The following is a 26,968-nucleotide window of genomic DNA, read 5'->3' as shown; positions in this document are numbered from 1 at the left end:
GTGAAATATTGGGCTTGGGGGATGACCGGAGGTCTGTTGGACTTCTACAACTTGTATTGACTTTTTGTCCTAAACTATGGGAGGGCTCAAGAAAATATGTCAGGGGGTATGAGAAGAGACCCGAGGCAGAGAAGAGGAAGGTTGATGGTGAGAAGAGCCTCCGACCAAAGTTCAGTAAAAAGATGGAGAGTGGACAGTGTGGGATGGATGAAGGCTCCATAAGGAGTCAGAGCTCCCAGCATCACCTGCGGAGATCACAGAGCTGGTGAGACAGGATGGGGATATCATGCCCTCTATCACCTGCACCATCCTCTCCCAAGAAGCCCTGTCTTGGCGTTGCATCCGGGGCTCAGACCTCAGTGTGTCTCCAGTCTAGGAAAATCCACGGGACAGCCTCCCAGGGTTCTTCCACAGCTTCATGGGCTGTCCTACTGCAGGTACCCCAGAACGACAAACTCCAGCAGAGGCACATTCTGGAAATAACTGACCTTCATATTCAAACAATATCTGGACCACCCAGATTTGAGCAGAAAAGAGGTCTGGAGAAGGCCTGGGGCAGGAGAACCGCTTTCCAACTGCTGACCTCCAATCTACAGCCTAGAAGCTACAGCCAGGGAGTACCACACAGTCCTGTCCACTGCCTACCTTAAACCTCATTCTGCCTCCAGCCTCATAAGACAGAGGCCAGCACAGCTGGTCCAAAACAGCAGGTCAAGGGGAAGTCTGCCTGACATGGATACAACATCAGAATAGGAGGGACCCTTCATTGCCCAAATGGGGAAACTGAGGTTCCAAAAGGGCCTCAAGGGGACACAGAGAGGCAGGGCAGAGCTACCCTGCCTCCAAGCTCTCCATCAGGGGCACAGCTGGCTCCCATCCAACCTTTTCCATAGCTCCCTGAGTGACAACACTGATGAGGGCCGAGGACCCAGTTCCCCACACCCACCAAAGCCTCACCTGCAGATAATGATAAGTCCTGGCTTTGGCCTTGGTCTCTGGACCCAGGAGCCCCTTGCCTGGCCCAGCCCCTGGGTATCCATCCCGGCCTTGGCTGACCATCATGGTATGCCAGGCACTTCGCTTGACTGATTGTCCATCCAGTGACATGGACATGCCAGTGCAGGCAAGACAGCGGCCTTCTGACCCGCCCGAGCGCCCCTTGAAGCTCAAGTCCCGGTAGGACCCATCTGGAGCCTCCAGGCAGAAGGGACCACCAGGCTCCCCCGGGGGCCGCCCACCCGCCAGGAAGCCGCTATCACTGTCCAAGTTGTCGTCGGAGCTCCACCAGCCCGCGGCCTTGGCCTGGTGCCGCCCGTCCCCCTTGCGGTCCTTGCTCTTGCTCCTCTTGCCGTGCCGGGACTGGTGGTGGTGGTGGTGGTGGTGGTGATGGTGGTGGTGGGAGGTGTGAGGGCCTCCAGAGCCCGGGCCAGGGAAGCTGTCTCCCCCAGAGCCACCTCTTCCCTCGGCCTTGGGCCCATTATAGTCCCTCTTCCCTGGGGCCTCCAGAGAGTGGGACTTGGCAAAGAGCTTCTGCACAGAGTGAACCAGGTGCCGGATGCGGCTGGGGCTCTCACTGCGGGCCTCCGGGGCAGTGCCAGACCCCGGCCCTGGTCCTGGCCCGGCCCCTGCTGGACCTCGCTGGTATGGTAGCGTGTGGAAGCCATCCTGTTGAACTGGCAACTGCTTTTCAAACTGGTCCAGGAGTGTAGGAGGCAGGCGGGGGGCACCCTTGCCCTGTGGGTGGCCCACACAGTCTTCACAGGTGTCAAAAGGGCCCTGGCCAGGGTACATCCTGGGGAAGGTGCTGCTACCCCCCCCAACTCCGGCCCCCCCTGGCCCTCCCTCGGGGCCTACTGATGGCCCCTCACTCAGGCTCAGGGGCCCTTCGGGAGAAAGGTGTCCCAGGCCTGCTCTCGGGGCACAGAAGCGGGGCTCGGTGGAGAAGGCCTCCCCGGAGCCCAGCAGGTACGGGGCCCTGGCAGCTGGGCCCACATCCATATGCTGCTGGTCAGCAAAGCGGGTTGGGCGGGGATGGCTGCCTCGGTCGCCATGGTAACCCCTCATGGCCTCAGCAAGGGCTCTTCATAGTGTTGGGGGCCAGGCCCCAGGAACCTCCTGGGAAAATAGGGAGAAAAGGGATTCAAATTGAACAACAGGTCACTTCACCTAAAACTATCGTTTATGAGGTGTTCTTGTATTCTTTTTGGTAATGCATACCAATTTATTGTGATTAACTATACTATCTTTCCACAAATGGGCTTAAAATTCCTTAAAACAGTCGTACTAGACAAAGACACTCACAAGGGCACAAAATAATACCGTCATTCATCAAATTCTGCAAATGTGATAAATACTTATTCCCAAGAGGAAATGCCCTCAGCCAAATGAATTTTTTTAAATCCTTAGGTTAGCAAAAATAAAAGGATACCCAAACAGACATAAAAAAAATATTCAAAGAAACCAGTCATTAGGTGAACTTTTAACAAGCTGGCTTTAGGCAAATTGACCCAGGGCCTCACCTCTGCCCCATCCCTGCCCACTTCCACTGCTGCGAGAAGCCAGGTCTCAGGGTGACAGCTCCCAGCAGCAGTAATGAACAAGAGCACTGGACCCAAAACTACATCTCCAGCATGATTCTGCAGGAAAATCCCTCCCCTTCCTTCCACACCCTGCTCCTTCCAACTGACTGCAGGCTCATTCTCCCTCCTTCCAGGACTGAGATAGGAAGGAATAACCTGAGATGACTCCTCCTTCCTCTTCCGGGTTCCAAATAGTCCCCAGTGGAATTTCTTCTCCTTTTGCCTTTTACCCACCCCCCGCCAACCCCATTCCACTGGAGGGAAGTCATAAAGGGAGGAGACACCATAAAGAGGGGGAATACTGGCTGTTCAAGGCAGCATCTGAATCCTAAACTGGGATGGGAACCCGAGAGTTCCTCCTCCTAGGAACAGTGGGCTGGCAGGGCAAGGAGGCGATGGAGAGAAAACGTTGGAATCAGTGTCCCTGGCCCCCATCCCAGGCTTGCCAAGGCTACAGGACAGAGAGGTCAGCTCTCAGCAAGAACTGCCTCCAATCAGGACTCCAGAGCTGCCAGGACAGGAGCTACAGCAGGAGGGGGTGTCAGCAGGAGGGACAGGGACCGATAGGCTGGCAGACGGCGCCCTCCCTCATCCCAGACCAGGCTCCTGGACCATCTGCTGACTAGGAGGGGATGACAGCCTCAAAGACTCCAGACAGCAGCACCTCTGCGACTCACCCTCCCTTCCACCCCGCCACCACCTCCCCATACCCACCGTATTTCAGGCTTCTTCCAGATCCTGCTCACAGCTCATCTCCTACTATTTCCCAAGCACTTGCTATGTATATGGTACTGTGCAGACCTAATGTTCTCTAATCCCACTGACATTCTGTGCATAGATATTATCCACATTTACCCATGAGAAAATTGAGTTCAAAATGGTGAGGTCACAAAGCCAATAAGTGGGTAAATCACTTTGAATCAAGATTCAAACCCAAGTTATTCTGATTTGAGAACCCCCAATCTAATCCCCATCTCTCAGACTCTCCTACCACTCACCATCCTGGGTGTCCCATCCTCGGTGTCAGGATCCCCACTGCCAGGCAGAATACTAACTTCAGAAGGCTCAGGACCACTGGCTCCTGATAGAAAAGAAGAGTGGTGAGTGAAGGGGACAGAGAGTTTCCCAGAGTCCTCAGAGGACCAGTCTCTGGCCTTGACAGTTTCCCTTCCCAACCCCCCCAACCAGGAGTGATTGGATCCCCCACGATGCAGAGCCTTTGGACCCCCAGGGAAATGAAGTTGGCTTCATTATGCAAATACATGCAAATGAGCTTACAGGTTGGACTACCTCCAATTGCAGGTGTCTGTGTGATTGTGCTGATCCACTGCATTTTCATTGCCCTCAAATATGATTCCATTCTACAAATATTTGTTGAGCAGATACCATAAGCAAGACTCTGAGTGAGAAGTGTTTAAGGTGATTTAAGTGTGGTCCCTTGTCATCAAGGGGCTTATAGTCTAAGAGGAGAACAATCTCTCACACGACAGGGTTATTTTAGGTCCCTGTTTTTTTGCATAAGCTGTTCCCTCTTCCCAGAATCTCTTTTCATCCACCCCCCAACCCTTTCCCCTGGCTAATACTACTCATATTAAGCCCTACCTTCCCTTGAAGACTTTCTGTACTTTTATTCTGGGTTATGCCTCTCTATTGGGTTTTTATAACACCCTGGGTTCCCCCATGAAAGCAGCTTTCACACTGCACTGAAATTATCTGTTTCAGTTTCTGTCTCTCCAATTAGAATGTGGTCTTCTGCAGGGTAGGAACCAAATTTTATTTATCTCTGGATCTCCAGCACCTAATTCAGGGCCTTGCCCAGAGCAGGTCCTTAATAAATGTTCATTAACTAGATGAATAAATGACAGGGCTGGAAAGAGGTACCAAAATGTTAGGCTAGTTCAGGTGAGGGCAAGACCAGATTCAATAGAGAGAAATTGAAGAAGACTTCCCAGAAAAGAGTGTGTTTGAGTTGGAGAACAAGATGGCTGTGTGTTCCATAGACAATGGTGATGGGGGAGAGAGAATTGCCAGTGGAGGAAACAGCAGGCACAAAGGCAAACGAGGTGGGAAAATTAGGAATTCTGAGGAGTGGGTTGGGAGAGTTCCAGCAGACATTTAGGGTTTGGAAAATACTGGGAAGAGGTGGGAGAGAGAGAGTCAGAAAGGAAGACAACTCTGAAGTTTGCAGCAGCCGTGACTGGAAGACTAATGATGCCATTATTAGACATGGGGATGTCAGGAAGAAGAGCTAGCTTTGCAGGCATGATTAATGGTAGTGGAAGAGACACAGTCAGACATCAGGAGGAACTTCCTGACCTCGAGGGATGTGAGACAATGAAGAAGATTGTGGAGTCTCCTGGGAATCTTCCACAGAGGAGAGGGTGAGACATGAGCAGCCCCCTGCCGACCCTGTGGCCTGGACTGGAGAAGCTGCTGGTTATCTCGCCTGGAGGGAAACTGGGGTGACCTCACAGATTTCAACTGCCTGGCTCTAGACAACAATTCTCCTCCATTGCTCTTCCCTGTGGAAGCAGAGGTGACTTCAGACCAAGATGGCCCCGAAAGCAGTTGTTGGAAAAGCACCTGGAAGCATCTCCCTGCCTTGGAAAGAAGCTTCGATAGCCTGGTCCTTTGTCCATGGCATGGTCCTTCTTATCCTGCCCCAGGCAGCGTCCACATCTGAGACTCAAAGCACGAAAGGCCACTTTGGCAGAAGCCCAGACCAGCCCATGGGCTTTGTTTGTGGTCAAATCAAGCTGCAGCCTCATGCTGAGCCTTCCCAATGGTGGCCATTCCCAGGCTCCCCCCTCCTCAACCCACACAGGTGCTGCTGCCAAGCCACTGAGCCCGCATCAAGATCTTCTCAAACTTCCATCTTTTAGCATCAATCCATATTCTCCTGGCTCTAGTCTCAGAGGTTATGGGCCCCTGTAATTGCTCCTCTCCAGACAAACCACCCCTGACTCCCTTACCAATGTCCTATGGAGCAGCACTGCCTAGTGGGAAAAGCGCAAGCCCTGAGATCAGAAGGTGTGTGACACTAGACAAGTGACCTACCCTCCCTGAGCCTAATGACACCTGCTCACCTATCTCCCAGGGCTGTAATGAATATCAAATGATACAATGTATACAAAACCAATTTATAACCTCTAAGATTCCATAGTGTCATCCTTCATGTGAAGCCTTTATTTTGGATTTCCAAAATCTCCAATGTCCAAAAGAGTAAATAATACAATCAAATCCAAATTACCGGGGGAAGAAGATGGTCAACTTACGAATTTCCTAAAGAGAAGATTTAATTGATATAGATTTAACTATATAGGCTTCCTCCTATATATTATGCTTTATGATCACATTCCTCCTGCTGCCATCCCATTACTAAACATAATCAATAGGAAGGAAAAATGAGCAAGGAGGGGACTAAGAATGCAATCCATCACCAAGTCCTGTGGATTTTGCTTTCTAAGAATAGATCTGTCCACTTATTTCCATATCCACCAAATCATTGTTGGCTGACTAGCTAAAACAGGCCCAACTCTTTCCCCTTTCCCAGCCTCCCTTATAACTAGAGGCCACATGATTCACTTCTGGTTAATGACATAAACATAAAAATATGATGAGGGTTTCTGGGAAAGATTCTGCCTTTGTGATAAAAGGGATGGAGCTTGTTAGTACCAGCCTTCCTGCCTTTCTTCTCAGCTTGAATACAATCGTGATGCCTGGAGCTAGGGCAGCTGTCTTGCCACCATGAAAGAAAGGCCTAGAGAATCACTGAAATGCTAGTTCTGGAGTCATTGAGGCATGGAACATAAGCAGTTGCCTTCCTCCAGGCCTAAATGCAGTAAGGAATATACTCCTCTTTATTTAAACCATTGGCCAGATTTTCTGTATTTGCAGCAGTAAGCATTGCTAACTAATCTGACTACCTCAGAACATCCTCTCCTGCATGGACATCAGCAAAAGCTCCTAACTGGTCTCTGTGCTTCTGTTCTTCCCCTGCTCCAATGCATAGGGTCATTTGGAAACACAAATCTGATCATGTCACTTCTCTGCTTAAAACTCTTTATTGGCTTATTGATGTTCTTAGGATAAAATGCCTTGACCCAGCCAATGAGACCTGCAGGGTCTGGCCCTTCCTACGTCTCCAGCACCCTCTCACGACATGCTCCCCCTTACTTCCTCTGCTCCAGCCAGGCCAGTCTTTTTGCAGTCCCATGATCCCTCCCATCATGAGGCCTATTCCCCCTGTCCGGAAAGCTTTTCCCGCCCACCTCTGCCTTGCTAACTCCTCCACACCCTTCAGATCTCAGCCCAGTTGTTGCTTCCTCAGGGAAGCTTTCTCTGGCCTCCCTGACTAGGTCAGATCCCCCTGCTGTTTGCTCTCGAGGCACCGTGTCCCTGCATAGCTCTTACAGCATTACCATTTTCAATCTGCATGATTCAGAGGTTGTCTGTCTCTCCTACCAGAATGCAACCTCCAGGTAGGTGCAAGAATTTCATCCATCTTATTCACTGCGTTATCTTCGACCCCTAGAACAATGCTTGGCATGTGGCAGGTGTTTGCTGAGTGAATGTGAGCCTACAAAGAACAAGATCCTTTCTCTTAGGACATTTTATCTAATTCTCACAACTGTTCCAAGGGATAGACATTACCCCTCCTCCCAACTGACAGAAGAAGAAACTGAGGCTTGGAGAGGCAAACTGACCTGCCCAAGGTCACAGAGTTGGTGGTAAACCCAGAAACAAAATCCAGTGTTGCCTCACTCCAATGCCTTATCTCTTCTCCTGCCTGTGCTTCAAGCCCAGAGAGGCCAAACTTATTAAACGTCAGTCTGAAGCAAACACAGTAATGAAAGTGGATTTGCTTTAAAAAAAAGGAAACAAACAAATAAAATAACCTCACCCATACCACACACTCTAGACCTAACCAGAGTATGGTTTCGCCTTTCCCCCGTGTGGTGAGTACTGAGTTTGTTCCAAGTCCAATGTCAGATAAGTACTAAAGGAAGCTCCCTGAAGCCCTATGACAACTCTGGGTGCTGGTGTTATTTTCCCCATTTTACTGCACCCAGGCATCTATCCACTATCCCAGGACACAGAGAGCTGCCCAGATGTGGAACCTCTGGGCCCAGAAAGGCAGCCGCTTTTGCAATTGCCTGTGGCTGGCTAGGAAGTGGGGAGTGAAGGAGTCTGGGAGGGTGCCGTGTGTGACAATTTCTCTGATGCAGCTCGAATCTATCTGGGAATGGAAGAAGTGGCACACATGCCGTCACCAAGAAATTACCCAATTTAGCACCAACTACACAATCCAGCAATTAGTTTCTTAAACCGGAACTTGCTGGGGGCTGCCAGGCTGGCGGGGTTGTTGTTACAAATCTCACTGGGAAACCAGCTGTGTAATTCGCCAGGAGGTTGTCACTGCCCCAAGCAATTACCTTCCAGAAAAAGAATGGAAAATGGAGGAAGGAAAAGAGCTGCAGAGGAAGGAGTCAGAGTGTTTTCTTCTGCTCTCCCCCAGGGCCCTGCCTGGCCAAATCAGTTGATTTTCCTTTCTTGAGACCAAGGCGACTCACAATCTCCCTGGATCAAAGCAGTCATCGGTGTAGACTCTGTTGTGAGTCTCTCTGGGTTCAAATCCCTTTCCACTCACTAGCTGTGTGTGCTTGGGCAGGTGATGCACCTCTCAGCTTATTTTCTTATCTGTAAAGTGGGGATAATATTGGAGCCATCAGGAAGGTATTAATGATGTGATGGTTAATGGGGCAAAGCACACAAATCCCTTAGTCTTGTACCTGGTGTCTGGTGGATACTCAGTAAAGGTCACTATCATTATTTGTACCTTCATTTCTACAACTTTCTCCATTGTTTTACAGTGTGACCTTGGGTAAGTCACTTAATCTTTCTGGGACAGCCATATGAAACCAAAGATATTCTGCTGGGGAATAGCAGTTCTTACTCAAGACTGCCCAAACGTGGGCACCCAGGGCTCCAGGTGTGTTCGACAAAGGCCAGTGTCTTAGAGATTGACACAAAGTGATGCCTTGGGCAGTGGGGAAGATTTCAAAAAAGCAAATATTAACTGATTCATGTCTTCCCTATGAAGTTGTCTGGGAGAGCAACAAGCTGGGCACAACGGTCCAGATGGCAGGAAAGGGAGACAGTTGCTCTCTTGCTGGGGATCAGCCCCATCTAGTCCCCTCACACTGGAGCCTATGAGGTCATGCCATACCAGTTCCAACACAGCAGAACTTACAGCAAGTGAGGTCTGGAACTCATTTTGCACCTGTGTGTCTGGGATCCTCCATGCCTATGGGTGGAGCCATGTGGGCCCTTGGGAGCCCAAAGTTTCGGACTTTGCCTACCTGCCCCCTTTCCCTGTGTTGACTTAACCAGAATATCCAGGATTCTGCCTCAGTTCCCCTGTCCAGTCCTCCACCACCGCCTGTCCTGACAGCAGTTTTCGGGGCTGGAGCTGGATGTCCACTGTGAAAGGGTTACCTACTGGGGAGCCTTAACACAGAGCCTCTGACGTGTAGCCCACACTCCTGTGCCCAGGGATAGGCACTCTGCCCTCAGCCTCCCGCCTCCTCCTGCATCCAGTTCTGCCAGAGCCCACTGACCATTTCAACACTGGCGTTGCCCAGCTGCCTTTGGCAGGATCTCTGCAGCTGGGCTGGTGCCCCCATCCCCATCTCTCAACCCCGCTACCCAGTCCTGTCACTGAGGACTCAGCATGCCTTGTGCCCAACTGCAGCCCTTAGGACCCCAAAGGAAAACCTCCTTCTCCTACTCTCACTGCTCCAGAAAACAGAGAAGAAGGAAAGAAGAAGAGAATCGAAGAAGGGAGGTTTAGGGTCTTTTCATTCACCTTTACTACTTTATTTAATCAACTCTTCCTGGAGGATGGGGTAGGAAATTTACAGAAAACGGGCTGACTGTGCTCCAAAACACTGGAGACATTTAGGCAGAGCCAAGTCTAAATCCATCTCCTGACCCGTTGGACGGTGCTCAGCCTGTGAATAACCCACACTACCTGGAATCTCTTTGAAAATCCCACCTCAGGGGGCTTTTGACTTGATGTTCTCTCTGCTGGAACACTCTGCCCCAGATATTCCCATGGCTTCCTCTGTCTCATCTTTTGGGTCTCAGCTCAGAGAGGCCTTCCCTGACCACCCACGAACTAAAGTCGAGCCCCATCCCCCAGGCACACTCTACATCATCCGTGTTTTATTGCCTTGATAGCACTTGTTGCTCTTTGAAATTATTTTCTTTATCTATTACATGTTTACAGTACGTCTCCTCATAGCAGAACATAAGCCCCAGGGGGACAGGGACTACGTCTGTCAAATGCGTTGCAGTATTCTGAGTGTCTAGAACAATGCCTGGCACTACAGGTGCTCAAAAAATATCTATTGCATGAATGAAAGTCTTCACTTGCCACCCTCGTCCACTCTACAACTGCGCACAACAGTCCACAGAAAGGACCTCCACTCCTTTCCCTCTAAAGGCTGTGGAGAGCCCCTGAAGGATCTGGTATTAGAAATCGAGCCTCCAAACCCAGCCCTGCTCATCGTTTATCTAGCCCCTCTCAACTAGCAGGTAAAGATGGTTCTTTTCCAGCCACATCTGGCTCTCTCCAGATATGCCCCTTTGCATAGTTCAAGGAAAGTAGTGGGGGGAAAGAGGAAGGAAGAGGGGGGAAAGTGACCCTCCCCACACTGCAGAGAAGAAGAATGAGAATGTGGGGAGGGTTCTCAGGGCTCAGGGTCCACCATCCAGCCCCAAGGAGGTGTCTTCCTTCAGACTCTCTGGGCCTCAGCTCCTCTCCCAGCTGGAGCCATGTGGCCAAGAGGCACCAGAAGTGACGTTCAGGCTTATTCTCCCTTCTTCAGGACTGCCAAAGGGCCTATGAGACACAACTCAGCCTAATCAGCCTCATGCCCCCACACTCCCTAATTGCAGCCACGGCCAAGTGCTTTTGGCCCGTTCTTCCCTTTCTGTGAACAGAACCAATTCTCAGGCTGTTCTGCCTTGTCATGTCCATGCTCCCCCTCCTGAGGGTCTCCAGGAGCCTTCTTTGGGGAAGTCATCCCTATCTATTGCTGAGAGGCAGGACTCCCAGGACAAGACTCCTATAGGACCCTGGTCAGAGGCAGCTAGTGAGAGAGGCTGTGAGTTCTGAGCCTTGAGCTGAACTGTTTGGGTTCATGTCCCAGGTCTACCAATTATTAGACATGTGGCCTTAAGGAATTCTCTTCATCTCTCTCAAGTTCACTTTTCTCAACTTTCAAATGGAGGCAAGAATAGTCCCCTTTGTGATTTCACAGGATTAAGACAATACAAGTAAAATGCACAGCGCTGAGGGTGAGCTATTGATAACTCAGGAGAAACCACTAAAATGCATGAGGTCTGGAAGCAGAGCCTCTGAGAAAGCTTCTCAGTCAGCCATGGGCCAAAGCTGGAGGCATCCCTGACTCAGGCTGGATCAGAAATGGGTGCTCTGAAAACTCATTGTCTCACGTTTCATCCAGGACTGTCTGTTAGCCTGGGCTCCTTTTGAAGACCTCCCACACCCTGAGCATGCTGAAGACAGCACAGCAGCCCTGGCGGACAAAGATGGCAGCATCTGAGGAACTAGAGGCCCTCGCTTTGCAGACCCTCACCAACCCCTGCAGCCGGGGCAAGTGGTTTCTCTTCCAACTCCAGAGATCTGGAAGGAGAGGCCCAGCACCCTGACTGCTGGTTGTTGGGAAGCCAACTATCTACCTCCAACCATTATATTGCAACCTACTGCGTGACCATGAACAACCTGTTTTATCTGTCTCAACCTCAGTGTTCTCTTCTGTAAAATAGGGATAACACTACCTACCTCCTAAGGTTGTGGCAATGAGGAAATAAGCTGACCTATCCAAGGTAACGGGCACATATGTCCTCATATGCTGGCTTCTCCTGACTTTAGCACCCTAGCACCTTCTTTCATTTGTATGTATTTGACAAGTATTGGGATGGTGCTGCCCTGGCCTCCAGGATGTTGCCAGACCTGAGCCTGCCAGGGACATCAGAGAAGAACAGGTAGGATCCCAAGCCCACGACAAGGTCTACTGGGCAGCAGCTTCTCAGCCAGGTCAGGCCCATGGCCTTCCTACCCTCTGGCCCAGATGTCCGGTTCTGCCATGGAGTCCAGATCTTAGGACTGCCTCCTGGGTTAGCACACTGTCCTGTAAGGTCTCTATGTGAGCTGGAACAGGGCTGCCAGCACCAGGGCCCGTCTCCTCCTTCTATGCCTCTCCCATGGGGAGTCAAGCACAGCGCTGGGCCCCATGGAGATGGGTGCTTAGCTGACTGCCAGGCTCACGTGGTGGCACCTCTCACCCCTCAGCTCTGCCTGATCCTGCCCCAGCCTCCAGTGTATCTTAGCCTCTGCTCTCCTCTCTGGATTTCTGGGCTTAGCAGGAGCCAGGACCACAGTGGGAGAGAGCATGGGCAGCACAGACTGTGAGATCCCTCCATATGGAAGGCCTGTCCTCCCAACTTTGCCCTCTGATACAGTCTAGGTATCTTCTCTTCCAAGAAACCATCCCTAAGAGTGCCTTCCCCATCAATCCCAGGGCACAGCTGTTGCTACCTACTCTTGGGTCTTCAACACAGTAGGGTAAATATTTGTTGGCAGGCTGTGAGCTCCTTGACAACCAGGATTCATCTGATCTGTATCTGCATGGACAAGATCTGGCATACAGTAGGTGCTCAATAACTTTAGGGTCAGTGATTGAGCCATCAAGAAGTAGTACCCCTCAGCTGGGGCATAGCGAGGGGGGAGAAACAGGAGAAGGCAGGAGGGAAATGAGTCCCTGCAGCTGCACCAGAACTCCCCAGAAGGCAGGGCTGGTCCAGTGTGAGGTGGGTTTCCTGAAGACCTGGGAGTGTCCTGTCCAGGGAAGCATGCAAGCAGAGGTGGGAGGGTCACTTCGCAGGATGGTATAAGCACGGATGGATTCGAGCACTGAACACATTTCAGGCCAGACAATCTCTGATGCCTTTCAACTCTGAAGTCTAAGGCTAAGCTCTTTGAATGCCTACAACTGAGCAGGCTTTACGTTAAATACTTTAGATGCACTTCTTCGTGTAGTCCTCGCAACTATCCTTCGCAATAGGTAGCATTATTACCCCCATTTTACAGATGAGGAAAATGAGGCTTAGAAATGGAAAGAAAATTGCCCAAGGCCACACAGGTGCTGGAAGAGGGATTTGAATCTGGGTCCGAGTCCAGGCCCGACACTCTCAACCATTAGGAGACCAAGCCCTGGCAGGTCTAAAGTAGCACATTCTCTGACTAAACTGGTCTGATGAGGCCACCAGGTGGACACCCAGTGTGCCCTGACTCATCACTCAGCCTCAGGAAACCTCTACCCTTGCCATCCCTCCTTCCCACATGGGCACACATGTTCCCGAAACTGCTTATTCACAGTGTAACCCATGTATTATCCAGAAACAGATTACACAGCAAGGCAGAGTCATCCAACACAACTCACATGGCATCTGTCCTCACGTATATTGTCATCATTGCGTAATGTGCACAGATACACACATCCTTGTTCCCACAAGGGTTCACATGCATGTGCATTTTCATCCAATGGACATTCATGCTCCTGCACACAGAAGCTGTACAGGTACAAAACCTTACATACGTGTTCACATGTTTATCCCCATACAACAGACATACATGTTCATTTCGCCTCACTTAGGCACCCACGTCTTCTCAACGTCATACACCAAATCCTCCCCCAACAAGAACTTTATCCATTGTTCCCAGGTCCAATACTAGGCCCAGGTGAGCGATAATGCTCCCTCCCTCTGGGGTTGGCCAGGCAGCCCTGAGAGGGGGAGAAGGCTCAGCCTGCCTGTGATGGATGGAATTAATCTACTGAGCTGGAGAAACTAAATAATTAAATCCCTAATCACCCCCCAAGCCAACCCAGGCCAATATAGCTGAGGGAGGGAGGGGGCTCTGAGGCCCAGACCAATATCCTAGAGAGGGGGAGGGGTTTGGGAAGAGAGGCACAGACAGAACTCTCTAGGAGGGTTCTCTGAGAGCTCTGGCAGGCAGACAGACAGACAGACATGGTTCTCCAGTGCCACAGGCTCTCCCTTTCCCCGTGGAAATGGAGCAGCTTCAGAAGGCAGCCCACCAGCAGCCACTGATACAGAACGAGAGGAAGCATACAGTCCTCTCCTACCTTCCCCACAGCCTTTCTTGACCCTCCATGGGGTGTGTCCTGGGAGCATATGGGGAGGGCAGACAGGACACTCAAAGTACCCAGGACCATGGCCATCAGTGAGGTCCACCAAAAGTGGAGCTGACGAGGGATCAGTTGGGCCCTGGTCCAGCCTTGCCCCACTCAGAACAGGCCCTTTCCCAGCCTGGCACAGAGGGCAGGGAAGGACCCCTCCACGCAGGTGCACCTGCTTCCCTCAGAAGTGGGTCCAGCACGTGGCTAATAAGCTGAGGATGGGGCAGAGGCCTGGGCAGGGGGGCTCAGGGAATCAGCCAGGGAAGAGGCCCCAGTCCGATTGGCTGAAAAGTGGGTCATATTCCTTTTGAAAAATAGTGAGAAAATGGATAAGTAGGTCGGGCTCTCATCCCCTCAGCCCCAGGCACCATCCCCGACTTGCGATGGGGAAAGAAGGAAAGGCCTGGACGTGCCAAAGCCCCATCTCCCCAGGACCCCCGGGGCCCCCAGCGCAGGAGGCCAAGGTCATCATCACTCAGGACACTCAAGGACATGCACACTCTGAGGCCAGGACTGGAGCACAAGCCCCACCCCGCCCTGGGCCCTGGAGTGAAAGGTGCTAGGGCCCAGCCAAGCTGAAGGGCTGGGGGTTCCAACACGCAGGTCCCTGAGGAGCCCCTTCCCATCCTCACGTCGATCGTGATGTCTCCTCTCCTCTCTTCTCCTCCCTTTCCTCATCGTCCACGTGGGCAGAGTCGTTGCCATGACACCGCGGGCAGGTGGGCGGCTCTGGCGGCTGTTTCGGCCCAACCCCCATGCTCAGAGCCCAGGTGGGAGGGGATCGGCTGCAGCGCCCCCGCCCCTAGTCCGGATGAGCGAGGAGATTGGCAGAAGGCCCCCATACACCCCAGAAACTACAAGGGGCTCTAACACCGGCTTCGGGAAGGAGGCAACCCTGGCGCAGGCTTGGATGTCTGGGGGAGGAACTCTCAAAGAGGATTTCAGGCTTTAATGCCCCCACCACACCTAACAGAGGTCAGAGACTGGCATCCTGGCGGGACTGACCCACAACTCCCACTTCCTCCCCCTTTTCTCACCAGCACCCCTCCCAGATTTCCCCACAGAGTACTAAGTCTCAGTCCCTTCACCCTAGCAGCTGACTGGTCCTGCCTGAGGTCTAACCTCAGTTCCTCATTCGGCAACACAAGCTCAAGTCTCCATGCTCTCTTCAGAGGGGAAAACAGCCAAAGTTGCGAGTCTCAGAGAGATTCCTCCCCTACCACCAAACCCCCAGCCTGTCCTCTAGATATTGGGTCCCCTTTCCCTGGGTGTCCCCCATACCTGAATTCACATCACCGCCTGGGGGGACCACTCACTCCTAAGCCCATATTTGGCCAAGGTACCACCCCGCAGGAGAGAGGAGGGGCAAAGGTGGGGGCTAGATGCTGTCTGAGGATGCTGCCCTGCCTCCCACCACATCTGGCCTCAGGAAGTCTGGGTCAGGCCCAAGCTCACGGCTCTGAGCCCTCCTCCCAGGGTCTACATGCCTCCCTGTGTGTGTCTCTAAGTCTCTGTGGCTCTGACTGCCTAAAACCCTTCCCCCTGTTCAGGACTCTGCTCCCTATCCCTGTTCCCTAAGGCAGGAGTCCTGTATCACTGGCTAAATGGAACCAGAGGGACCCCTGCTTGGTAGCCCTCTGCAGCCTGGCGTATGTGGGGTGGTGGTGGCAAGATCCAAAACGAAGGGAGAATGGCAGCCAGGGTATCCAGCTTGTCATGGGGCATTCATGACATACATACCACATATACACATAAAGATACTTTTACTTTCTTCCTTAGCCTTCCCATACTGACTAAGATAGTAGATCCGACTGGCTAAAATATATACGTGCACACGTGTGCTTGTGTGTTTGCATGCATGCATGTGTTTGCACATTGCATCTCCTTTTCTCCACCTCCACTGCCAGGGCTGCCCTCATCCTAAGTCCTCACCAAAGCTATTACAGCGGGTTGCTAACTGGTCTCCCTGCCTCACATCTTGGTCCAGCTCAATCCATTCTCCTCACTGGCTGCCAGTGCGATCTATCGAAAATTGTCTATTCACCAACACGCGTTGAGGGCCTACTCTGAGCCAAGCACCCCTCTGGACACAGTGGGGGCAACAGTGAACCAGACAGATGAAGCTCCCGTTCTCATGAAATTTACATTCTAGTGGGAAAAGATAGAAGATAAACAATGACATGAAAGAGTGGAGGTGGTAAGTGCTGAAATTTTCTTTAAAAAGTGGGTGAGGGGCTAGGATGACAAGGGGCTATTTAAGACAGACTGTGGGGGAGGCCTCTCCAAAGAAGTGACTTTTGAGCAAAGACTTGGATAAAGTGAGGGAGCGAGTCACGTGGGTGTCTGGGGGAAGAGCATTTCAGGGTGAAGGAAAACCCAGTACCACAGCCTGGAGGTGAGACTGCGCTCAGCATCTCTGTGAAACTGAAAGGAAGCCCTTGTAGAGGGGGCACCTGACACCACGGAGGTCACTGGAGGCTATTGTACACACAGAATTTGTCACTCAGGCCCCACGAAGCACTGTGGATTTAACTCTGAGTGAGATGGAAAGCCACTGGCAAAGCACGACCTCATCCTTGTCTGGCTGCTTCTGGGGGAGAATCTATGGTGTGGGGCCTGGCAAAGGTGGAAGTAGGGAGACCAGTGGGGACATTTCCTGTTTCCTACAGCTGCCCACCTGGTGACCACCTGTTCAACCTTCCAGCCTCAGCTCAAAGGTCTGCTCTCCTATGAATCCTTTACCAAACCCCTCCCTTCCCCACTCCAGAAATGACCAAGCCCTCCATAGGTCCCCACTGCCCCCAGTGAACACGTATGTCTTCCTACCTTCCTTAACACTCTCCTCACTTGGTTCCAGGGCTTTTACCTTCTCTAGATTGTAAGTTATCTGAGGGCAAGGACCATCCACAGTATCTAGCACAGTATGTGGCACATCACAGGCATAAAATAAACATTGGTTGAATGAATTGGTGCATTGGGTGAAGCACATGTGATGGCAAAGGGACTATTTGCTGGCTGTTGTTAACCTGGGTGAGTGAGGTGCAGCTGTAAGTGGTCACGAGTTGCAAACAGGCCAATGTTAGCATGTGCCCACATATTTTTGCATACTCTGATCATATGGATATGTGTGTTAGCATGTGTGTACATGTTGACAAATCCCTATGTTGGTATATACAACCCTGTAGATTTGCTCATGTATGTACATGTTAGAAAGCATATTTATGTTGAGATATGCACATTAAGGCACAGACAAGTAATGTACACACATATTGCCACGTACCCTGTATGTGTGAGGGTTATGCACACATTTGGACTTCCATAATATCCCTGCCCCTTTCACCCACTAAGCCCAACTTGTTCTGCTTGATTCTTGAAATTTCTGGGATAATATTAACGTTCAAGTTCCCATACTCTTCCCCCACATTACACCCTTAAGAACCATAACATCTGATCAGCTTTGGGTTCAGTTTCTTACTCAGCTGTCCCAAAGGCCTGCACAGGTTTCTCCTCTGCAAACTCCCATCATATGGATGGTGGCAAGGAACAACTGGGTCCCTGTGACATGAGAATTTGAGAGATCTCAAGGAGCCTACTTTATGGAGAAGAGTCACAGGCATCAGGATGGATCAAGTTCAAGTTTGTGGGAAAACAACGTTTGGACAGTCCCAATGTTTAGTCAGAACCTCCCTCTCTCACGCTCGCTCTCTCATTTTTTCTCTCTGTCACATTTATTCACATGTATGACTCAACTTATGTACATATATTTGTATGTTGTTAAGTCATGTGTGCATATATGTGCCCCCAAATACAAGCTCACATGCATCCTCACACACATCTATGCATCATTGAGTGAGTACTCCACACATACACACACACAGATTTAAGTAATTACCTTCAAGTCACATATATACATGGATGCACACATAGAGTCATACACATATATACACATGTATATATGTGTCCACACTTATGCACAAACTCATAAGTGTGCTTGTACACATTCACACAGCACACTCACACACATGCATGTGCACAGTACGTACATAGTCATATGCCCACTCCTAGGCAGAAGTACACATGCATGTGCACTGGAATCACAGAGATATCCAGCCCCTCCTCTGGCTTCTACCCTGTGCACAAAGCCAGGAGTCCATATTCTCTCCAAGTGACATCACAAGTTTGCATTTGCTCTTTCGTCTTGCCAATCTCCCACTTCGCCACGTGGAAAGTTATCCCTATCCTCAATAGGATATGCCCCACTCCTGGACTCACTCCATTCCCACCCCTCCTCAGAAAAAGAAAAAAAACAGTCCTTTTAATAAAGGGCTCTGTTATCCCCTTGTCCCATGCGTGGAGTAACCAATATTTCCTCAGACAACTGCGGGGGGCGGGTAACAATGAAGTAGGCGCACCTCAGGGAGAAGATGCACCTTTTCCCACCCAAGAGGCAGCCCCCACCCCCAAACCCATATATATATATAACTCTTTAATTCTAAAAGGGGAAATGAAGAGAAAATATCAAGGCCAGAGTTCTTCCTCCCAGTACCTCTGACTATGGTCCACTGATCTCAGACTCCAAAACAGTTATTGGGGCAGAGGAAGGAAGAGTCAGAAAATTATCTCTGGGCCCTAAAACCTCGGAGGATGCCACTCTTTTTCCCTAGAAAGCAGCTTCATGATGTTCAGTGAACCCCTCTCATCGCAGCCCCAGGGCCCTGCCAAGGAAGCATAGACCTGGAGGCTTAAAAATGTAAATAGGGTGACCTAGGCTCAAGATAACAAGAAAAGCAAGTATTTAAATGCAAGAGCTGAGTAGGGAGCAGGGAGGCAAGCTGAAGACACTTCACAGCAGGAAAGCAGCTGCTGGAACACTGGACCATGAATGGCAGGACTCTCGAAGGGGCCAGGGAGAAGGGGGTGGACATCCAGCATTCCGTGTGGGGGTGGAGGGGTGATTGCTTCAGGCAGTAGCAGCAGCTCCAAAGTAAAGTCTTATCAAAGCTGTTATGTAACCAAGGGAGCTGAGTGGAGCACAAACACCTCCCCTCCCCAAACAGGCACCCACACCCACACCCACCACCTCCCAGCACCCACAGCATAGGAAAACTCAGCTCCTTCCAAGCAGCTAGAGAAGGGAGGAATCATCTTGATGAGTTACATCAAAAACATGATTGGTGAGGGGCTCCTTATTACCTGGAAATCACATCTGGGAAGAGATGAACTGGTTCAGTTTGGGGTCCCTAGATACCTCCCCCTTTTCTTGAACTCTCTGCCACACCCAATTTTTGCCCAGCATCATCTGGAAACCCTCTCCTTCCTCTCCCCTCAAGAAGGATTCCATTTGAATATTTGATTGTGCTCTTGGGGATGGGGAGGTGAAGCTGCCATCAACCCCTCCTGCCTGTTGTTCCCCCACAGTCTCATCTGCATGTCCTGACATTTGGCTCTCATCTCCCTGGGATGACAAGGGAAGAGACCTGGAGAAATAACTCCTTGCCCTATTCCCTTCAGAGTTACAAAGACAGAGCATAAGAACCCAGAAAATTGAGATGACCCTGACCCTAGGTTAGTGGGGAAAAGGTTTCCAAGGGAGTTGAGGATTGAAACCCAGACCCTATCCCCCAATTTAAATATTTTTTCTTCCCCTGATCTTCCTCTTTCCCCACTGTCCCATCTCCAGTAGCCTTTTCCTTCTCTGCTCATGGCATTGAACAACCCCACACATACACTCCTTAAATCCTTTGCTTGGAAATCTTCCTCCCTAACAAAAGTCTCTCCAAAATGCTGCTCTGAGCTGTGGCTGGAGTAGGCAGAGAATGAAACAGGCTTGCAAAACATTTCACTATCCTCTGTCCTATATTCCAAAGTGTGGTGGGCAGGGGGATGACATGTGGTCAATCAAATTATCCTGAACTTCTGAGCTCTATCCACCCCAGACCTAACCAGAAAAACCTAGCTCTCCTAATCCAGCACTGCCTTGAGCCTGAACTTCTGGGATCCAGTAGAAGAAAGGCTGGTGCCAGTACCCATAAGCTTGTTACACTAAAAACTATCTTTAAGAAGAGAGCTCACATCCACAACATCATTCTCCATCCCTACCCCTACACTAACAGTAGGGTAGTTTTGGAAAGGGGAGGGGGAACTGAAACAGGGAAAGAGGAGCTCCTTTCCCAAATACCACTAATAACTATGAGGCCTAAAGCTAGAGGGAGGACTCCCAAATCTATCTTTCCATCCAGGGACTCTGTCCTTGGAAAGTGGGTCATCTGGGAGGATTTTTCTAGTGAGCCCTCAGCACTCCCCAGCGGCCTTTCCATGATCGGGCCCCAACGCAGCCCCTTTCAGGACCCAGGACAGTTCCGAAGGAGCAAAACCACACGAGTCCCGTTCAGCACTCGGGACAGCTCCCATCGACTCTCTGGACCCGGTTGCCCGAAACTCAGCCTGCCAGAAAGGAACAGGCTTACCCCACCACACACCTTCTTCAGAGCAGAAGCCCCTCGCCCCTACCCCTCCCACACTCGCTCCAATTCACCGAGGGCACCTGGTCCCCTCCTTTCCCTCTATGTCCAAAGAGAGAAAAGAAACCGAGACATGAGGCTTCCCTGAAGGAGCCTAGAGAGAAGACCCCACCCACCTCCATTCAGCCCTGAGCCTCTCAACGCCACTCACAGCTGGTTCTAAAAACCACTTTCTTTCTTAACCACCATCCCAAAAATAAAAGAAATACTCACGTGGGGGCTCCCAGCCCTGTAGGCAGATGTGGTGGGGGGAGGCAGAGAGAGGTAGCTCCCCACACCCTGCTCGGAGCCCCCTTGCTGAAGGAGCCAGCTCCCATCTGGACTGGGGGGAGGAGAGACATGTGGAAGCACTGAGTGAGGGGAGGGGAGAAAAGAGAGGGGAGGAGGCAAGAGCGGGGTACTGCGGGGTGGGGGTGTCGGGATGGGGGCGAGGGAATCCTTTTTAATTTTGTTCTCTCCCCATGTCTACATCAGCCCTGCAGGCTCAGCTCTTTAATATTTACACACAGGAAGAGGAGAGGATGAGAAAGAATAGAGAGTGAGGGGGGCAGGGGATACCTGAGCTTAAAGGGCATAGAGGCAGGGGCCTTCGGGAGCTGGAAGCTTGGGGCCCCCACACCATCCCCAGCCCTCTCTCATTCCAAGCTCCTCACTGGAAGGAAGAAGGAACTCTGGGACCATTCTGTCCCTTTGTTAACAAGACACTTTGAAGCCGCATCAGAAAAAGATCAGATCCCCACCCACATACCTGGACACCCCCACAAACCCAGATTTCTTGGGTGCCTTATGTGCAGATGGTAGAGGCAGTATTCATGCACAAGCATGTTCTTATGCTTGGAGGCATGTTTGCATATGGGATGCTGTGTAAAAGCACATGAACATATCATGTAGCATGTACAGATTTATACAAGTATGTTCCGAGTGTATTCACATGTAACAGTCCATGCAATCATAGGCAAACTTATGTAATCATATGCGTAAGCCAGCCCCCAAGTGACCTCCCCCGAGCTCTTCAGTTACAACCCCAAGGACAAGGCTACCCACCTCCCCAAACTCCTTTATTCACAGGCCCCTCCCTCACAGCCTCACTTTTTCTTTCTGTGACATGGGGAGAAGGGCTGGTGGGAAGGCAAGCTGCATTTAAGCCTAGGGACTTGACAAGTTATTAGCAACGATGAGCTGGCAGCTCGTTACCATAACGATTGTGCCACCGCCTCACCCCAGCTCAAACCCAGACTCCCCAGACGGCAGGAGGCCCGCTGAGCCAGCAGCCTTCAGACGGGAGGGGGCGGGGTGGGTAAAGAGAGAATCGAGACATAATGCTTGTATAGTGGAGGGTACGCAGCTGTTCTTCCAAACCCCACTGAGAGACAAAGCTTTGAATCCACCAAGTGTGAATGAAACCAGACTCTGGAAAGGTTTCCTGACCATGGGGATGGTAAGACACTGGAAGGGGTCTGTCGAAGACCCTCTAGACAAAAGCTGCTGCTGTCATTTGCTCTCTTCATCCCCTCACTCCAAGAACCTCTTCTACTGATCTTCGCAGATTAAAAGCAACCAAATGGGAGTCCTCTCTCTGAATTGCAGTCTTCCCATCTGTAAAATGGGAACAATTATCTTTATGGTTTACCCGAGACTCCTGGAATGTTTGATTAGAAAGGGTTTAAGGGTAACTACACACTCTTCTAAAATCAGACAAGCCCCAGGAGTTTCTCTACCCAACAGGAACCCACGAAGTAAGGAACTGTCAGGCCAGCTGGAGGCAAAATGCATCAGAAACTGGGTAGGATGAAGGAAAATGGAGCTGAGCCAGCTCAAGCCCCAACATCAGCTAGAGAGAGATGATGTGAGGTGCCAGGCAGCAGCTGAAGGCAGGCACTTCCTCAGAAGAAAGTCTGGGAGTCTGGCCTGCAGCATCTTCAATGCCTCACCAGCAGGAATCAAGAAAAGCCCACAACCTACCTCAGTGCTTGGTATGGCTAGGAATCCCCATCTCCAGGAATATCTGTAGCTTCCTCTCTTTTGAAAGGGGTCCCAGATTGAAGGATCTACAGCCTTAGGCTTATTGAGTCTCTGATCCTTCTCCCCAGATCCCCTCTGTTCAGCTCTGATGGCATGGGGATGGCCGTGGGGAGGGGAGGTTGGGGCGGCAGGAATGGAAAGCAACATGGAGGGTTGGAAAGTTCCTGGGCTAAGACTAGCCAAAAACCCACAAGTTTGCTGTGTGACCTTGGACAAGTCCCCTCCCTTCTCTGGGCTTCAGTATCCTCACTTTATAATTAAGAGTTTAGATCAAGTCAATTCTAAGGTTCCTCCCTCGGCCATCATTCGATAACTACATACAAGCTCACTCCTTGGACGTGAGCCCCCTGGCATAAAATGCAGTGGGCACTGCCTGCCAGATCAGTGGGGCAGTGGGGGTGGGGGATGCGGGGGTTGTATCAGAGGCTGTTCATCCTATGTTCATGTTCCTTTTAGAAGCACCTGCCACCCTAGCCCTCCCGCTCCCTTTTTAGACCCTGATTCACTGCCAACTCACGAAGCCTCTCCCTCCCCTCCCTCCCTTCTCCCCCTCTCTCTCCCTTTTAGGCCTTGGCAGCTGGGTGCAGAAGTAGCCCCAGGACTCAGGGACTGCTGGGCAAAGGTGGAGATCAGTGCCCCCAGGGTCACAGAGAGCACACCAGGGGCTACCACTCTCTTAACTTTGGCCCAGCCCAGCTCTTCGGGTTACCAAAGGACCAGGGATGGAGTCTTTCTGTACCACTAACTAGCAGTGTGGGATTATGGGAAATGCAATTCACCTCTCGAGCCTCAACACCTTCATCTGTAAATTGGCATTATAGTGGTATAGTAGGTTGAACTACATGAAATTGCTGCTTTTGCAGGTAAAAAACAAGAACAGTTGAATATTGGCAATTTCATATGGCTTAACCTGACCCGCCTGCTTCCTGGGGGCTATTGGGGAGATAAGATGAAAGAGTTGCGAGGGAAGCATTTTTCAAAAGCCTTAAACTGATAAAAGGGCATTTATTATTATTATTATTATTATTATTATTATTATTATTATTTTATTACTTCACAGAGCACAGACCCACCTAGAGCCAGTGGGCTGAACCAATGACCCAGAAGTTAGAAATTTAGGGCTTGGGAGTCTGGGAGACAGCCACCTGCTCTGATGACTAAGAACAGGGCAGAAGCTTCCACCTGGCCTCCTCGGCTCCAGGCTCTAAAGGGCTCTTGGTGAAACATTACTGGGTTGACACAAGTTCCCAGGCCCCAAGAGGAAGCACACACACTCCAGCTCACCCCAGGCCCCACCACCACCAGGTGCCCCAGCACGCAGCAAGGACACAACCAGCAGCATCACAGAGGGTACCCCCTGAGGTGGCTGAAGGTGGGGACCAAGGTGGGAAGTGCAACGCAGCTCTTGCCTGAGTCAGGGGTGAGGAGTCCCCGGGGAGGGGGCTGATCTGACTCTGAAAAGTCTGATCTCCCTCTCCCATGCTCCCCGCCACCAAGAATCCCTGGGGGGAGTGGGGACAAAGACCAGGTGTGGATGATTCAGAGTGAACCCTGCTCAGACACATTCTCACACAGCCAACACACACACACACACACACACACTCACACAGGCCACAGACACCTGAACCCACTCACAGAGACATAGTCACACCAGCACACACACATCCACTCACACACACACTCACAGACACATATACAGGCACACGCGGTGACAACACACTCATTCACACACATGTCCAGAGATACATACACAGTAACACCCTCCACACTCACACTGCATACACCCACTGACACGCGCACACACTGCATACACTCAGGGGCACACAATCACCCACAGACTCACACGGTGACACACTCACACTCGTCACAGACACAGTGACACGCACTCACACTTACACACCAGCACAGGAAACTTCTCTCCGGATCTCCCCAACACCACCACTTCCCCCCGCAACCCCGCTGGCTACTCCCTCCCGAACCCAAGCCTCCAGCCCGGCCAGAGCTGGGCCAGGGCTGGCCGGCCCCGGCGGCTCTACCCGGAGAGCCGGTCCTCGCTCCGCGTGGTCCCCTCGCCGGTCCCTCGGGTCAGGACCGCGGGCCGCCAGGCCGGGGCGGGGCGGGGGCGGCGGAGGAGGCCCAGCCCTCCCCCGTTCCGGGGCCAGGAGCCGAGGCCGCCGGAGCCCGGGGCGTGGGCGGCGCCGGGGCCGCAGCCAGGCCGAGGCTGGGGGGCGCTGCAGAGGGCGCGGCGAGCGCGGCCCCGTCCCCACCCCTCCCCGCGGCTTACCTGGCCCGGCTCGGGCTCCGGCCGGGTTACATGGTGCCGGCGGCCCGGGCCGGGGGCGCTGCGGCGGCGGCGGGCGGGCGGGCGGGCAGGGACGGGGCCCGGCACTGCGGAGCCCCCAGCGGAGGGGCCGCGCCGGCTGCGGAGCCCCAGCGAGCGCCGAGCGGCAGCGGGCGCGGGAGCGGGAGGCGGCCAAGCCACGGAGGCTGGATTTCCCGGGGACCAGGAAGGGGAGGCGGGGGGATCCCGCCCGCGCGCTCCGCCCCCGCCCCCGCCCCCGCGCAGGGCTGCCGAGCCCGGAGCCCGAGAGAGGGAGGGGGAGCCCGAGCTCCCCGCCCCCGCACCGGACCCGGGAGGGCCGAGGTCGCAGCCGGCGGGCGGCCGCCGGGGTCTCGGAGGAGCGCCCGCCTCGTTGAGCGACAGCGCTGGGGAGGCCCACCCCGGGAGTGGGAATAAGCTCCCCCTCCCCGGGGACCACTGGGTCAGTGTCGCCGGGGACCCTGAAACAAGCACACAGTGTCACCGCCACGCGCAGCCGACCTAGGCACAGGGAGCCGAGCCCAGAGGCGGGCGGCTGGGGAGACCGTCACACAGTCTCACGGACGGGTCTCGCGCCCCACCGAGGCACTGTCACACCCTGAATGTCACGGACGGCCCCCCAGGCACATCCCCTCAGGAGACTCTCCTTCGGGTTTTCCTGGTCAGCTACCCGACTTCAGCTCCTGGCCTCGGTTCAAAGAGCCCCCTTCCTCTGCCCCAGCCCCGGCCAGGGTGGGGCGCTGTGCCCGGCCTCAGAGCCTCCGACAGGCGTTCCCCACCCACAGTCCGCACGGCCGAGGCATCCCCGGTGTGGAGGGAGAACCCGGCTACACCTGCCGACTTTGCTGGGGCCCCCACCCGTGCCCACTGTGCCCGCCCACCTCTAGGCCCTGAGCCAGGGGTTATGCCATGGCGGGGGCGGGGCGGATGAGGGAAAGGGGACTGTCCGAAGCACAGCCGGAGGCTGCAGAGCCAGGACACAGGCTGCAGGAGCCAGGAGAGGCGGAGGAGAGCTGACTGCAGCAGTCCCTTGGCTGGAATCCGTCTTGGCGCCCAGAACGATGCTGTAATCGGGGGGAGGGGGCCGCATTGGGGAAGCCGCAGGGGGAGGGGCTGAAGGTGTGGGGGAGGGGCTGGTCTGGATTCTGATTTCCCAGGGTGGGTGTGAGGGAACACTGCCTCAGGCGCTGAAAGTTGGGGTGAAGAGTGGTATGCATCCTCCAAGCCCTCTTCCCCTCTTCCCACCTCCACCTTTTCCGGTCTTGAAAGCTTTGGGGTAGTGATGTGTGGGCTCAGGCAGCTTGGGAGACCAACTGTCCACCTCTCTAGGAACAGACCTTGGAGTAGTTCCGATTAAACGCCCACCCAACAGCTCCCTTCTCCCTATACTGACTCTCCTCCTTGTATAAAGGTGGAAACTGAGGCACAGAAAGTGGAAGTCACAGGCCCAAAACAGTTAGAGCTGGGAGCCAAGCCCTTCCTCTTTCTCCGTGGCGATGTTTAAAGATGCCACATTACATAAATGACATAAAGGGCGTTGGCGGGCCCTTTCCCCAGGAAACCTAGAAGTCTGGTGGGAGGCTGGCAGACTGGTCACCTATCCTGCTGCCTGTAAGACCAGTTCACTCAAGACTTTTCAATCATGAGCCAAGGTTGCAGACAATCCCAGCCTGGGGATCAGCCAAGAGCAGATATCAGAGAAAATAAGACAGAAAGTTGTTCCCAGGAACTAGCTTTAGAACTGAAAGAGGCATTTCACTTTCTATGAAGCATAAAGAAGAACAGCCATCATGTAGGATGCTAAAAGGCCCCACCATGTTTTTTCAGTTCTAAGATGTACATTTTGTTAACTATACTGAAATTGGAAAGCATTTCACAATGGATAGGGACATTTAATATGGTTTTCTACTTTTTCTTAAAGCTGTTATCAAAAAGATGATGTGTTTTAGAATTGAGAACATAGTGTAGTTTTCATCTGTTCATTCAACAACCATTTATTGATTGCGCCTCGCACCTTGCTAGCCTCTTGATTAAAGATTAATCAGACAGGCTTACCTTAGTCAGCATTGTCTCACACGCATCCGGTATATATAAGGGAGATGGAGGTGTACAGCAATAGTTACTCTCAGGGCCAGCTTCGTGGGAGTGTGAGCTGTACAGTCACACAGAGGCCCGCACTCAAAGGGGCCCCACTCTTGCTTTAATACTCTGCTGTCACCATCTTGAAATACTTAATAA

The 26,968-nt window shown here is 52.2% G+C and overlaps 1 protein-coding gene across 3 annotated transcripts in view; it reads right to left on the bottom strand.

The window, feature by feature from the left end:
* Positions 1-24,850, bottom strand: part of DLGAP3 (DLG associated protein 3) — a 56,949-nt gene extending 32,099 nt beyond the window's left edge. Inside the window, exons 1-4 of one of the 3 annotated variants that reach the window (XM_014864019.3) lie at positions 20,947-21,076; positions 20,602-20,710; positions 3,578-3,660; positions 958-2,115 (exon numbers count right to left, since the gene is read on the bottom strand). In XM_014864019.3, the coding sequence (XP_014719505.1) occupies positions 958-2,064 (1,107 nt within the window). In that variant the 5' untranslated portion in view covers positions 2,065-2,115; positions 3,578-3,660; positions 20,602-20,710; positions 20,947-21,076. Of the gene's footprint in view, positions 1-957; positions 2,116-3,577; positions 3,661-20,601; positions 20,711-20,946; positions 21,077-24,694 lie in introns of those variants that run through there. The other 2 variants (XM_044770314.2, XM_044770315.2) reach the window with 2 other exon arrangements.
* Positions 24,851-26,968: the final 2,118 nt, after the last annotated feature.

Source organism: Equus asinus, chromosome 5 (genome assembly GCF_041296235.1).
Source record: "Equus asinus isolate D_3611 breed Donkey chromosome 5, EquAss-T2T_v2, whole genome shotgun sequence".
Lineage (NCBI taxonomy): Eukaryota > Metazoa > Chordata > Mammalia > Perissodactyla > Equidae > Equus > Equus asinus.
Note: the sequence above shows the minus strand (reverse complement) of the source record. Positions and strands in the feature narration are given on the sequence as shown.